This window comes from Bombus impatiens, unplaced genomic scaffold (assembly GCF_000188095.3).
Source record: "Bombus impatiens unplaced genomic scaffold, BIMP_2.2 scf_1528, whole genome shotgun sequence".
Lineage (NCBI taxonomy): Eukaryota > Metazoa > Arthropoda > Insecta > Hymenoptera > Apidae > Bombus > Bombus impatiens.
Genome location: NT_177947.1, coordinates 80,924 through 95,247, shown reverse-complemented (window position 1 = coordinate 95,247; position 14,324 = coordinate 80,924). Strand labels below are relative to the sequence as shown.

Here is a 14,324-nt window from a genome sequence, read left to right as displayed (position 1 = left end):
GAATGAAACGGATGGTTTAAAAATTGCATGAGTGAGAGATAGCGAGTAAAAAACGACGTTTCATATATGTGGATACGTTGATAACGAGTTAAAAGTCTTCTCGATCGATCTGCATTGCTTGTAGGTATCGATAAATAATAAAAATATCGTGCCAGTAATAGTAATAATAGAAATGTGGAAGTACAGATAGCAAATTGAGATTACAATAATCTTGACGTAATTCTAGAAATAAAATTTCAATTTCTCTTAGCCACTTTTGTTAGAGAAAACTTTTTAAAATATATTAGTTCTATATTATAGAAGTTACGAAGAAAATGTATCACGTTATATTTATTTTATACTATGAAATACGATATTAAAGAATAGAAGAAGAAGAAGGACGTAATATGGTGTAAAAATAAATAGCAGAAAAAATATGTAAAAATAAGAAGAAGAGAACATGTAGAAGTAAAACCTAATTTATATAATAACTACGATTTTAATGATAATATAACAATAGTGTAATAAAATTTCGTGCATTTATTAGAAAAACAATTAAATATTACGAACCCGACGTGCTCTGATTTCTGTATTTAAAGCTTTTTAAGTTTCTTATTACATCTTTCCTTAAAACAATGATAATGTATACATGTGTATGTATTCATGCAGCAAGCTCATTTTAAAAAGCTACAAACCATTGACAACAGGCGGAAGAAAAATTTGTAAAGAATTTACAAGTATACGTAGTCAATAATCTGTTCCGCGTAGAAAAACTGGTTTTCTTGCACTTTAAATAACTAGACTTGAGTATTATTTCATTTCCTGGGGCATTCAAACTCAAAACTGTGTGAAAATAAGTTAAAACGAATATTACGCAGTAAAATCAGGATTTTCTATGCTACTTTAGAGATTATTCAAATTTCATAATAAATAGATGGAAAAAGTTCATCGTTCGGATTTCGCTTGGACATAATTTGAGAACCATCTATTTTTATTGTTGTTAAAAATATTTGGACTTAATTAATCAACATACAAATACTATAATAAATACAATGATACACAGATATGTACTTTTCGTAGCGAGTAGGTATACCTAAACATGAAATACAAGATCATTCAAAGAAACATAGCATGAAATTTTATGCTCATTCTTCGAAATCATTCAGGTTGTACCACCCTCCGCTTCTAAATGTTCTCTTAACAATATACTGGACACTTGACAAAAATCGCAAATGAAAGACACGTCGACGTATTCAGGCCCATATTTTCAATGCATAAACTTGTCGTCCCTCAGCGAACCAAGTGTACATTTCACAGAATGTACACAGCTGCATGCGCCTCATGGCATTCAAAATACCATTACCACTTGGTACGAACGTCCCCAACGAACTCCTAAGAAATCCACCTTTCGCTCTGCTCAACCGCTATAGGACTTTCGTGCCTTTAACCCAGTTTCTAATTCTTATGAAGCCGTAACCGCTTCTTCGAACGAGGTGAAGATGCATCGGTTTTTACCATTAAAAGGGTATGACGAATAACAAAATAATCTGTCATTTAGAAATAAGTGAAATCGTAACCTTGTTCGGGATAGTCTGCATTTCATAAGAAGTATGTAGAGCAAACGCGTGGGACTACAGTTGATCTGCGTGAAACTTGACTTTGAAGAACAGATTACGCAATACGATCTATTTGCGTTTAAGCAGTCTCCGATCGCTGTTGTATGACATAATATTATATGAAAGTATGTAGCGGTATTGTGCAGTAATTATCAGCGACGTTAATAAAAGTTGATTATGATTGGGAATAATGAAATAATATTTTTAATACCAGCAACGATTATTGCGGATCGAAAACAATTTTCGCCATCGATTAATTTAATTTTCGAATACCATGTAGAAACTATTAAAGGTGTCAAAAATAAACTTTTTATAAAACGAGTAAATAAAGATGAGAAAAGCTGTTATCCGTACCGTTAGCCAGTTGTAAAGCGGTTTGAAGTCGATAGAAATACAATTGTAATTGTAAGAAATAAATTCTTAAATTTTCTTCTAAATCAAAAGTTATTTAACTAGATAATAATAAATGATAATATCGATAATAAACAAAAAAAAAATACATAGTAAATCGATCATACACTCCGTTCTTTATTGCATAGAGTATTCTCTATTCTTTAATTTCAAAGATTTTCAATCATCGATAAGTACGGAAATTTATATATATGTGTAGATGACGTTTATTTGTGTTAATTTCAGGTACGATTTCGTAGTAATTGGAGGTGGCAGTGCAGGTGCAACAGTTGCGTCGCGATTATCAGAGGAACCACGATTTTCGGTGTTATTATTAGAAGCCGGTCTGGATGAGCCCACTGGGACGCAGATACCTTCGTTCTTTTTTAATTTTATTGGGACTAACATCGATTGGCAGTATAATACCGAAAGTGAAGACACTGCGTGTCTAAATAAAGATGATCGCAAGTGTTACTGGCCCAGGGGTAAGGTATGTATCCTCTAAAGTCAGAACAATCTTTAATATAATCCCTTTTATGATTTCGCATTTGATGGTGGTGACGAATATGGAACACAGCTTCGATTCCAAATTTACGTGTATATTTTACGTAATTTGTATTCATACAAAACAAAGTTCATTTACAATTAGTTAGTATTATATATAGCTCTATTTAGAATTGTCTTATATTCGGAATAATATTGTCCATAAATATCAGACCGATCAAAAACTTAATATTCTCGTTATATTTTCCAAGTTATTACTTAAGAACCTTTCTCTGGTGTCAATTCTTTGCCTTTTGTTATAACTGGAGTTCTGCTAAAATTAAACAGGAACAAGGAATATAATATTATGTATGTACCCGCCTCGCTCTAATTCCATATGTATCTGTAACGAATGGCTGACATTTCACAATATCTACATATATGAGCTTTTAGAATGCAGCTAGAAGGAAATATTTCTATCGTTCTACAATTTAAAATTTACGATAATATGCACGACATAATTTCTTTCGATTGTTATTTGTAGAAGAAAGAAAAATTTTTTAATTTTTAACTATCTACTCGCAACATTTAACTATAATGTATAAGGCGTCATTTGTTAAGTTATTATTATCATCTTATCACGTCACTATATTCCATTTTCAATTTCTGCTCTTATTTAGTCATCCGTGTACCTCAATAATCCTCATTTCATTGTCGCTATCATAACATGTACGAATAATGGAGGACAATAAACGGATGGGTAATTAAAATGTTATTCAGGTGCTGGGAGGAACCAGCGTTATGAATGGCATGATGTATATGAGGGGCTCGCGAAAGGATTACGACGACTGGGCGAGACTTGGAAACATAGGATGGTCTTATCAAGATGTCCTTCCATATTTCATCAGGAGCGAGGATAATCTCCAAGCAAACAGTATGGATTACGGTTATCACGGTGTCGGTGGACCACTCACGGTCACGCAGTTCCCTTATCACCCGCCTTTGAGTTATTCTATCCTCGAAGCTGGAAATGAACTTGGTAAGTTTGTTCTTAAGCTGTTATTTGGTGTGACGAAACTACGAAACAAATTATCGCTTAGTTACTTGATTAATATCATACGTAGTTAGCCTTAGCAATCACAGTTGATATAAAAAGTAAAACTACATTTATATTTAAAATAAAACTATACATTTTTTTCTCTTAGCTTCAGTTTCTACATTAACTATGATTATTAATTAAGATCGGCTATGTGTTAGATGAATTAACATAAGATTGTATAACTAAAAATGTATTAGGACAGCTTAATTAAAGCAACGTAATAATTAACATTTGTGTAATCTGATTGATAATGGCTCTCTTCGCTATCACATACAACAATTACGTTCTAATGATAGGTTTATCTAACGAGGGTTTTTTGTTATTTCTTTCCTTTTCTTTTTGTTCATAACGATACTGAGCTTTCGTAATAAGACACGGTATTTTCTTGAATGAAATTAACTGCCACGATTTTTCTTCGATATCTTTTTGTAAGTCGTAAAAGGTTTTTATACTTTCAGGCATTAAGGATATACATATTTTAACCATTCTAAACTTTCAAAAAATCTGAGAATACGATACGACTGTTCGTTGAATCAATTACTCAAAAGCTTTTTCAATAAAAACACAAGTTCAGAGGAAAAAACATTCGACTGTGATATTTTGCCTGACTAATTAACAACGTAGCTTGCTTATTGTCTGGACACCTCATCAACTGTCGGAAACACTGCGAGCGAACTTTCCAAGCGAACAATTCAATATTTAGCCAAGAATTAAATCACGTCAACTCGAATATAGCCCTTTTCAGTAAAACTTTAACTTGAAAAGAACGTCTCCAATCCTGAAATAGCACGATAAACGAATTGGAACAACTTCTGTTTAACTTCCATTATAAGTCACCAGTTACAACAGTAAGATAAAATTCGCGAGAAAGTTGGAAAATGGTCGAAAAAAACTTGGCTAACAACGAGTCGATCTACTTAAATCGAATAGCATCTAACCTGTTATTACGCGACAACAAGAAACTCGTTTCTTCTTTATTTCGTTGTTACTCCTCGCGTGAGTCTAATGACCCGTTACATAATCAGCTCTCACGTCAGCTAATTACTATACTATTTTCACCAATAGTTTCCCTCTGACAATGCTAACGTATAACTTCCATAATACATGGAACGACCTTGTTATGTATTTATAAGTGGCGCGCGGCTTTTCGAAGCGAGATCGATCCCGAATTCCCGAGCGAAAGAAATTCGAAACGAACAACGTTGACGAGTAAAAACGGATCGATGTCGTAAGTGAGAAGCTTGTGGATCCGCAATGCTTTTACGTAACATACGGCCACGCCTTTTTTTAATATCTTACTAAAATTGAAAAATACGCGAAGACTTACGAGATGAACGAGGAAATGTATAATCATGGTCGCGCGTATACGGATATAATGCACGCACGATATCTTAGGCAATTTATTAAGAAATTGGTGTTTATATACTGTAAATTTATAAGAGAAATTAAATCTGTAGTTTATCTGCAATTAATACTACTAAAGTTGTTTAAATTCTATTTATATATTTATATATATTATTGTATTTATATATAAGGTTTTTATAAAAACTTGCGATATCGTTCAACATTTACAAGCTAATCGAGAAGTTTAGTGGAAAAGTTCTACAATAGACAAAAGCCTAAATTCCTAAACTTAAACGTTAATAGAACATCTTCGTGATCCCAAACATTAAGTAAAGATCATCTATAAAGACCCTATTTTATAAACTAAATCTTTATTAATTTCATTTCTTTTTAAATGAATTTATACAACTTTCCCAATTGAGTCCTTCAATTATAAACCGGCAAATAAATACGCTTGACATTTTGATCTTACTTAATTTGAAATTTCGAGGTAAATGTAATAGCTATAAAAGAGAAATCAATGAGTTCCACTAATTACTCACAGGTTACGGTATCGCGGACCTCAATGGACGGACTCACACTGGATTCGCCATAGCCCAAACGACCTCGAGGAATGGTTCACGTCTTTCAACGGCCCGGGCATTTTTACGTCCAGCTAGAAATCGACCGAATCTCCACATAATGCTGAATTCCACGGCTACCAGGATCTTATTCGACAATAACAAGAGGGCGGTTGGCGTGGAATTCGTCCATGATGGGAAGGTTCTTCGAGTTTCTGTGGCGAAGGAAGTGATCATAAGTGGAGGTAATTACTTCGATGTCGAATAGCTGCTACAATAAAAGTAATAGTGAGATTAAAATGCTTGAAAGCATGAGATCAGATTTTATCAATGGATATACCTTTTAATAAAAGATTCTATTTGTTCGCAAGTAATACATTTTTCGACTGTAAAAATGTTGGTTACGCAACATTTTGTGTCGCAAGATTAATAAGTTCAGATCGAGATTGATTTTATCCGATTCAATTTTTAATTATCTGATATATATATATATTAAGCTACTCAGAGTTTCAATGAACTCTGTATATGCTGACACGCCAAACTGGTTCTTGCATTTGCAACTATACGATATGTTAACTGACAGGCATAAGTATTTAAATAATTAACGTAACGTGGTGATAACTGCTCTTAAACGTGAAATTATACTTACTTTGTCGTGAACTTGTTGACATATTCTATTATTTTGTATTATATATTCTAATATTTCATATTATAAAAAGGTACATTCATTGGTACATACTTTGACATTCGTGAAATATTTTGAACAGTTTGACTTTGGCGAAACATTTAATTAACAAACGTTAGAATAATAAATAGGCGTTACGTTCTGCGTAGTTGAATACATGCTTGGATTATTTTAGATACGCCACGCATTAAAGTAAAATAAAATGTGAAAAAGATTATTTCACAATACCCTACACATTAAGTAAAGAATAATTATTATCCAAAAGAAACATGTTCTTATACATACGTAAAGTATATAGTGTATAGATATTACGTACACAATAATCTGTATCTTCATTTATACATTCTTTCGATGTAATCCCAGTCAACGTGTGAAATGATAGCTGTCAATCGAGTTTCAAGCCCACCAAAAAAGGAAAGCAGGAAGGAATGCGTTTCACTATCGAGATCATGTATCTCTTACACAAACAAACTCATTACCGAAGTACCTGAATAATCAATTCCCAAGTCTATATTATCTTATGCCATACTGGATTCCTATGATCAAACATGGAAACCTAATTTTCTGTTTCCAACTTTAATTCTCAAACGAACAGCGGTAGCTATATAGGTACGATAGCAAAAAAGTTCACGTTTCATAAACAATTTCCACTTCTAAATTGCTTGCTGATTGGGAGCAATTTTCATTCGTACTAAACGACGATTCGCGTTTTTAATCATTTGTTGCAGAAAAACGCTGTTCTATCATAATATGATATGTGTAATATAAAAACTATTGTGTTACATCCTATACTACTAGATCATACTGATCTATAAATAGTAATTTAACAAATTTTATTTCGATATTACAACTTCCATATATATATATATATATATATATATATATATATATATATATATATATTAATAAAATATTTGGAATAAAGGACACGTAAAAGATATTTTGCCAAAAAAATAATATCGACTTCGAAAAACGCTAAAAAGCATGAAATAATTTCTATTTTATTTGTATCTTATTTAGACATATATGCAACAACGGTTAGATTACCAATTTACTGACTATTTTTAGCAGCATGCTAAATATATTAAATATATTCGCAACCAGCGCGAAATTAAAAACCCTTCCAGTATATAATCTATTTCCATTTTTAATTGTATAACATCAGAAATTGTAACGATCGGATCTTAAATTAGCGACAAGCTTGCTGCATGTATAATTCCATTAACTCGTACACGATTAAAGCATCGAACGTAATTTGCATCTGAACGAATGCAAGCGACGTATTCCAATTCGATTACTACTAAAACATGTTCTTGGTTAGTAGTAATCATATTCGATTACTACTAAACATTTTGCTTTATAATATATTGCAATTTAATGTATTTAAATATAAATTTGTTGAAATTTGAATAAAATAAATATAAACAAGTTGAAACTTTATAATATGATACTTAAATATTACCATAGTAGAAGCATTTTATACCGCCTTCGAGAAGCTTGCAATATATTTAATATACTGGTTAGTTAGTAAATATATAATCTAATCACTACTGCATGTGTGTTTAAATAAAATACAAGTATAATAGAAATTATTTCGTACTTTTTAGCGTTTTTCGAAGTCGGTAATATTTTTTTGGCAAAAATTTTTTATTTCACACTTTTTAATGGAACGATCAATATTACAAGACTAACATAAAATGGTTTTCATTGTCATTAATGAGTCGGTAATTTATTCTTATCTATTTATTATTTATTTATATCCTATATATTAATTATTTATGAATAAAAAGACACGAGTTAAAGTTTATATTGGAAAACGCAATTTCAAAGCGCTCGTCCAAACTGCTGTTTTGGAATCGTCTCGATATCACTTCAACAATTGTAGATCGATCACTAAACAAATGTAAATGAAATTGGTGAACAATAAATTTTTTGCAATAACAGTAATTAATAACAAACAAATTGGAGAAATTGTTCAAACGGGATCGATCGATGGACTACCGCTAAAAGATGCAAATCAATCAAATCCTGAGTAATCGATAGTCATAGATAAAAATTGGATTTTGACAAGAAAAATAGTTAAAAAAACAAATACAAAAGAATTTTGTAACTGGAACACCGGGAAAACATGCCTTACGAGATGCAAAAGGGATCGTTTTGATTGATCGAGCCGTTCCGAGGAAATCGACGAACATACGCGAAATCGATGCAAAAATATTATCTTTCTCAAAAAAAAAAAAAAAAATAGAGAAAATATTCAAGACCTTCAAACAATCCGTGTTGAAAAATTCTTTGTATGTACAATAATAATTTGTTAGTCACATTGAAATTAATTCTTGTGACTCATAACCATAATCAGGCGTTGATACTCTTACGAGTGATAGAAATTGCGTGTCTTCCAGAGGACAAAGGAAGCAAAGATTACTGCGGAAGAGGTACGCTCGATTAAAGAGTGTGTGATGACTCTCATAGAGTAGCTGTTAGTAATATTTATACACCAACATTTCTTACAAGGTTATGCAGCTTTAGACTTTTGTTTCGCGCACGTGATTTCTTTTCGATCACTGCCAATTTCTTTGTGTTTAGGAGTATCTAACGCATTAGACTCGACTAATTTAAGAAAAGATCTCTTAAAATCGTATAGATATGCGATTCTTAAAAATGTTACAGATCTAAAAATATTTCTAAAAATGTCTAAAAAATAAAAATCTGACAAATACCAAAATATCTAATATTATTGTTGAAAATGACAACGTGAGTTCGTGCTCGCCATCTAACTAACCCATCGTAACTAAAGACTGATCCTAGTTACAATCGATAGATTTGATCGATTGTAACTATGTTATCGACAATCGATAGATAGAAGTAAGATTCTGATCTTACTTCTGAGTATAGAAATAACAACAATTATAGACAACAATTTCTCATTGCATTGATCGCATCAATACTTGCGGTTAACTGTTATCTTACAGTACTGTGGTATGTTACTAAAACATATGTCGTAAATCTTTAATATAATAAACAAAGTTAACTTCGCCATTGGAATTTGTTTTCGCCATTAGAATTTGTTTTCGCCATCGGAATTTGTTTTCGCTATTAAAGTGGCTTAAAAAATTAGTATGATAAGTGGTGAAGTGCATTTCAGTTTATGGCGAAAATCAAACAATACAAAAGAAGTTTGTCTGGTTTTCTCACACGCCTTGCGAGTCATATAATCGTATATATATGTGATAAAATATTTTAGTCTTGTTATTTTTGTGCATAGGCGCCGTTAATTCGCCACAAATACTTCTAAACAGCGGTGTCGGTCCTCGGGAAGAGTTGAATGCTGTCGGTGTCCCTGTTGTTCACGACCTACCTGGCGTCGGAAAAAATCTTCACAATCACGTCGCCTATACGCTGACCTTCACTATCAATGACACTGATACGACTCCCCTCAACTGGGCAACCGCGATGGAGTACCTTCTCTTCAGGGATGGCTTGATGTCCGGTACCGGTAAGTGAAAAAGGAAATTTTACTGTAATTTATTACACACGCAATAAGCACACACACACACACACACATACATACACACATATAATACATTAACTACACATGAGATTCAAGTTCAATCGCACAAATTCCTTGTACTGTATTACCTTGACTTATTCTAGTGCAGGTGGCACTAGATTTTCATTCAAAGTTCGATAAAACAGTGAAAAAATATGGTACAAGCTTGAAAAGGTCATTTTAAGGAGAAGGCTTCAATCTTCAATAGTCTTCAAGAAGCTTAATCTTCAATAGTGATTTCAATTATCAAAAAATTGTTCAATGTCCTTAGAGATATTTGAATTTGTAAACTTTTCGAAAAGAAGAATCATCTTCGCTTTCCCTGCCATAACATGATGTAAACACATTTTTGGAAACGCTTTAAAATAAGCACGAGTGGTTCGTTGTACGATATTTCTCACGAAGTTACAACAGTTTAAATATGAACAATCTTTCATCGAAAATTTATTAATTGCTTAATCTTGCACGCCAATATATGTTGAATATCTTCTTAAAACATGACGAATTCTTTTCGTCTCCTAAGATGATACTGCGATATGTATAAAAGTTCGAAGATCGTAGCAGAGTTAAATAAGTACGTATTACGGTTGCCGTCAAGTGTCACTACGCGGTGGACGAACTCCGTTCTGAAAAGATTAATGAATGTACCGAACCACTTTGAAAGACCACTCCAATCAAAATCGACAATCTATACATAAAGCTCTACACAGAAGAACAATGAAATGTAACAGAAGCTCATCAAACCATGAGAGTTGCATCCGAGACAATCAAGAGAGTCTGCATACAGTGGGTAGTGAAAGCGCGTTGCACAATGATCCCGTTTCGTGTTTGCCGATCAGACGGCTGACGTAACCGCGTTTCCGATCGGCCTGTTTGCCATCATTTGATCCGAAACCGATCGAAAAAGAAAGAAATGCTCGATTGTATTTTCTCACACAGCCACAGCAACCCTCTTGCCGGGCACCGCTCGAGTTACATGAGCTCGATCCTCATCCAATCGATCATCGACTATCATCGGGGAACGACATGACCCGCTACGGTATCGGAGCAATTAACGTTCGATTCGTTGCGTCTTCGGCTCATGCTTTCAGTGTTGTTGCCGGCTGCGTGTTCCTGGCAGTTTACGGGCTCTCGCATATTTCGTGAGAATCTCAAATGTTTCCGTGCGCTGCAACTCCTTCCTTAGGGGGGGAGGGAGAACTTTAATTACGTCACGGCAATTTCCAGGGTAACGACAGAACGCTCCGGATTTTCGCCGAAACAATTTCCGTCGAGGCGCGTGCCACGTTTCCGTGATCGAGGAACAAACCACAACGACGCTTGACTCGAATTAGAGAAGAGGAAAGCGTGTTCGAGGTTTATGGTATTATACTGGGTGTGATTGAAAGAATTGTAAATAAACGCGATTCCTTACCCAAATATAAATTAAAAGTTAGGGTGATAACTTTGTTATTTCGGACTTAACCCTCCAATTTTCACAATTCTCTACGACGTCTTTATAACGTAAGCAGATTGATGGTTTATAGATTCTAATGCATTTTAGCGGCCAATTTGGTATATGTAATTCGGTATAGTAATTCATAATACCAACTCTTTTGCGAAAATAATGAATATTGTAGAAAATTTATAATTTCTAACAAAAATACTAAAAAATATATTTTAAGTAATATATGTTTTGAACCAATCTGTTGAAACTCGATGTTTTATACTAATATACACATGGTACAGGTTAGACAAATTTTCTATATTCCACTATAATCTGAACTATAAAAATTGGAAGATTTAATAAGGAATATTCAATGTTACAGTCTGAAGACGATTGATTTATGCGTCTTTAGCGATATTTTAAAAGTTTATTTAGATTTTGTTAGGCATTTATTATCTATATATAAACGCGGAACTAAACCAATGAAGTGAAGGAATTCGTCTTGATTCATTTTAAATATAAATTTAATTATTTAGAGTTAGTAATAAAGAAACGTTCTTCTATTATAGCTTTAAAAATGTAACAAAAATATAAACCTTCCGATCAAATTGTGTCGGTGCGATCCAAGCATCGATGAATGTTAGAAAGTTGATATAACAACGAGGTTGTTAAATATATGTTGTTATTATTAGAAATCATAGGTTAGGTAATCTTGCGTTGCATGTTGTTAGAATGTTTGAATTAATGTTTAATAAGTTCACTTGGATTACACTGTACTTGTGAATTTCGATAATACGGTAAATTCTTGTGTCACATTTATGTACCGGGTAATAAATTATAACAGACCCTCGATTATGTAAGAACGAATTAATCTAGATTATAAATTCAGTACATTTTGATGCAATTTAATATGTTATGTGGAATATTCAAGCAGCATTAGTTTCGGACATAATATTATTTAGATATAACACTATGATAATATAACGATTTAAAAGTAGATAAAATCATAATATCGTTAGTAAATTCCGTTAATAAATTGACACGTTCATTATAATTTCATAATATTTCATTTTATAATTTCTCGATGTACTCACAACTATATCATATTCCGGAATATAAATCAAGTCTTTTAACAATTTTATTTTCAATGTGAGATTTCAAATATTATTAATTAAATACTAATTGTGTTGTTTCTATTATAATTTGTATAATAAAATCTATTATAATAATCTATTATAATCTATCTATTATAATAAATCTATTATAATAATGTATAATTTCAAATTTATTAAAGTTTAAGCTTTATTAGTAATGTCATCGTACAAAAAGCAAGTTTTTACTTTTCTCTGTAGTATTCTATATTTCTTTTGTTTCAAGAACTTTACCACAGCTAACAGTAATTTCTCATGGCAATGTTTTATTTTTTACATATTCCTTTCATAAAACTCGACTGTTCAAAGAAGAGGCTAAATACCTTTTCAAAGTACATATCCGATTTGAAGCGGTCGGACTGGTTTCCACGTAAAATTGCTCGAGGGAGCTCGTTTTTGTTTCGATCTTTTTCCCAATTTCCCATATCAAAGAGAAGGAGCGAATGCAATTATTTTCAGAAAGGAACAATAACGATGCAAAACCTCAAAGCCGCACATAAATTTCTTAGCTATGTATTTACCTACTATCCTGACGAAACGTAATTAATTGTATTAAAATAATTTTTCTTTGTTCCTTAAATTAAACGCAAGTCATTGAATAATTTTAATTAATGTCTGAGAACCATTGCCTCATGAATAATTCATATATGTGAAATTAATTAAAGAAAGAAGTCGGATCACGTCACTAACTAACTGATGTATTTATTAAAATGTATATCGATTAATCTCTTGAGTGAATTTGCAATGTATGGTTTTTAAAAGAAAGTGAAATTATATTATGAGATCGCAAATGATACTACAGTTTTACTGCTGTTGTATACAATATATCTAAAATAAGAGATTATTCAGATACGTCTTTTCTTTAAACTTATCTACAACTTTCGCATCAAGCCTTCCGTATTACAAAATACAATATATTTCTACTTTTTAAGAAATATATAAATATATGTTCAAAATATAGTACAATACAGTTGTCTCTGATAGAATAATAAACTTTTTAAATAACTCAATCTCCTAGAATTAAAATATATCTTCTTTCTGAATACTTATACATATCCTAACAAAGATTAATTAAAAATCGACAGCAATTACTGTGCACATCACCATAATTTTTATTTAAAATCTCATTCATATATTTTTAGAAATGTATACATATATGAGTCGTACCCTTTAACTTATTTCCCATTAATCAACAGGTATTTCTGAAGTGACTGCTATGATAAACACGAAATACGCGAATCCAAAGGACGACCATCCGGATGTTCAGCTGATCTTCGGTGGTTACTTGGCAGACTGCGCGGAGACAGGCATGGTTGGCGAAACGAAAGGTGCCAATCGCACCATTTACATCATTCCGACTTATCTACACCCAAAAAGTCGTGGTTACCTTCGTCTACGAAACAACGATCCGCTTTCGAAACCGCTGATTTACCCGAAATATCTGAACCACCCTGACGACGTGGCTGGTCTTGTAGAGGCCATTAAATTCAGTATCAAATTATCTGAAACCGAGGCTCTCAGCAGGTATAACGATACACTATCTATTCAAGTGTAATTTATACTCGGCTATCGATTTTTTCTGGTTGAATGCTTTTAACTTCAACGGAGGTCAATTGCATCGTCGATCAAGTGTCACTGTTTCCTGATGGATCATACGTGGGAAGTAGAACTCGACTACATATATGTTATCAGGGTTTTTAGAAGTGAATGAAGACCTAAAATTTGGATAGAAGTGCAATAAGTTCAACGCGTTAATTGCCCCGCGAATTTCATATATTTTATTCTGGGAGCCGATATAAATTGAGATGTACTACACCATAATGTTTAATTTTTGTAAAATATTACATCGTATTTGCGCATTTTTTCTGACAATGTTTTCCAAATTATTCGAATTGTTAACTTTTCAAACCATGAAATTGATCTTATTTCAGTCACTTTAATATTATCTTGCTTTACTACTTTCGCCACATTATTTTCTTTATTGTTTTCTATTACTACCTTATCGTTCATTATCAAAGTCAACACCGTCAAATTTTCGTTT

The 14,324-nt window shown here is 32.5% G+C and overlaps 1 protein-coding gene across 3 annotated transcripts in view; it reads left to right on the top strand.

Annotated features, from left to right (window-relative positions):
- The window catches only part of LOC100744789 (glucose dehydrogenase [FAD, quinone]), a 34,367-nt gene that overhangs the window by 18,617 nt on the left and 1,426 nt on the right, over positions 1 to 14,324 (top strand). For all 3 annotated transcript variants that reach the window (XM_003494102.4, XM_024371708.2, XM_024371709.2), the window contains exons 3-7: positions 2,232 to 2,475; positions 3,249 to 3,507; positions 5,456 to 5,716; positions 9,422 to 9,652; positions 13,480 to 13,807. In XM_003494102.4, the coding sequence (XP_003494150.1) occupies positions 2,232 to 2,475; positions 3,249 to 3,507; positions 5,456 to 5,716; positions 9,422 to 9,652; positions 13,480 to 13,807 (1,323 nt within the window). The remainder of the gene's footprint in view (positions 1 to 2,231; positions 2,476 to 3,248; positions 3,508 to 5,455; positions 5,717 to 9,421; positions 9,653 to 13,479; positions 13,808 to 14,324) is intronic.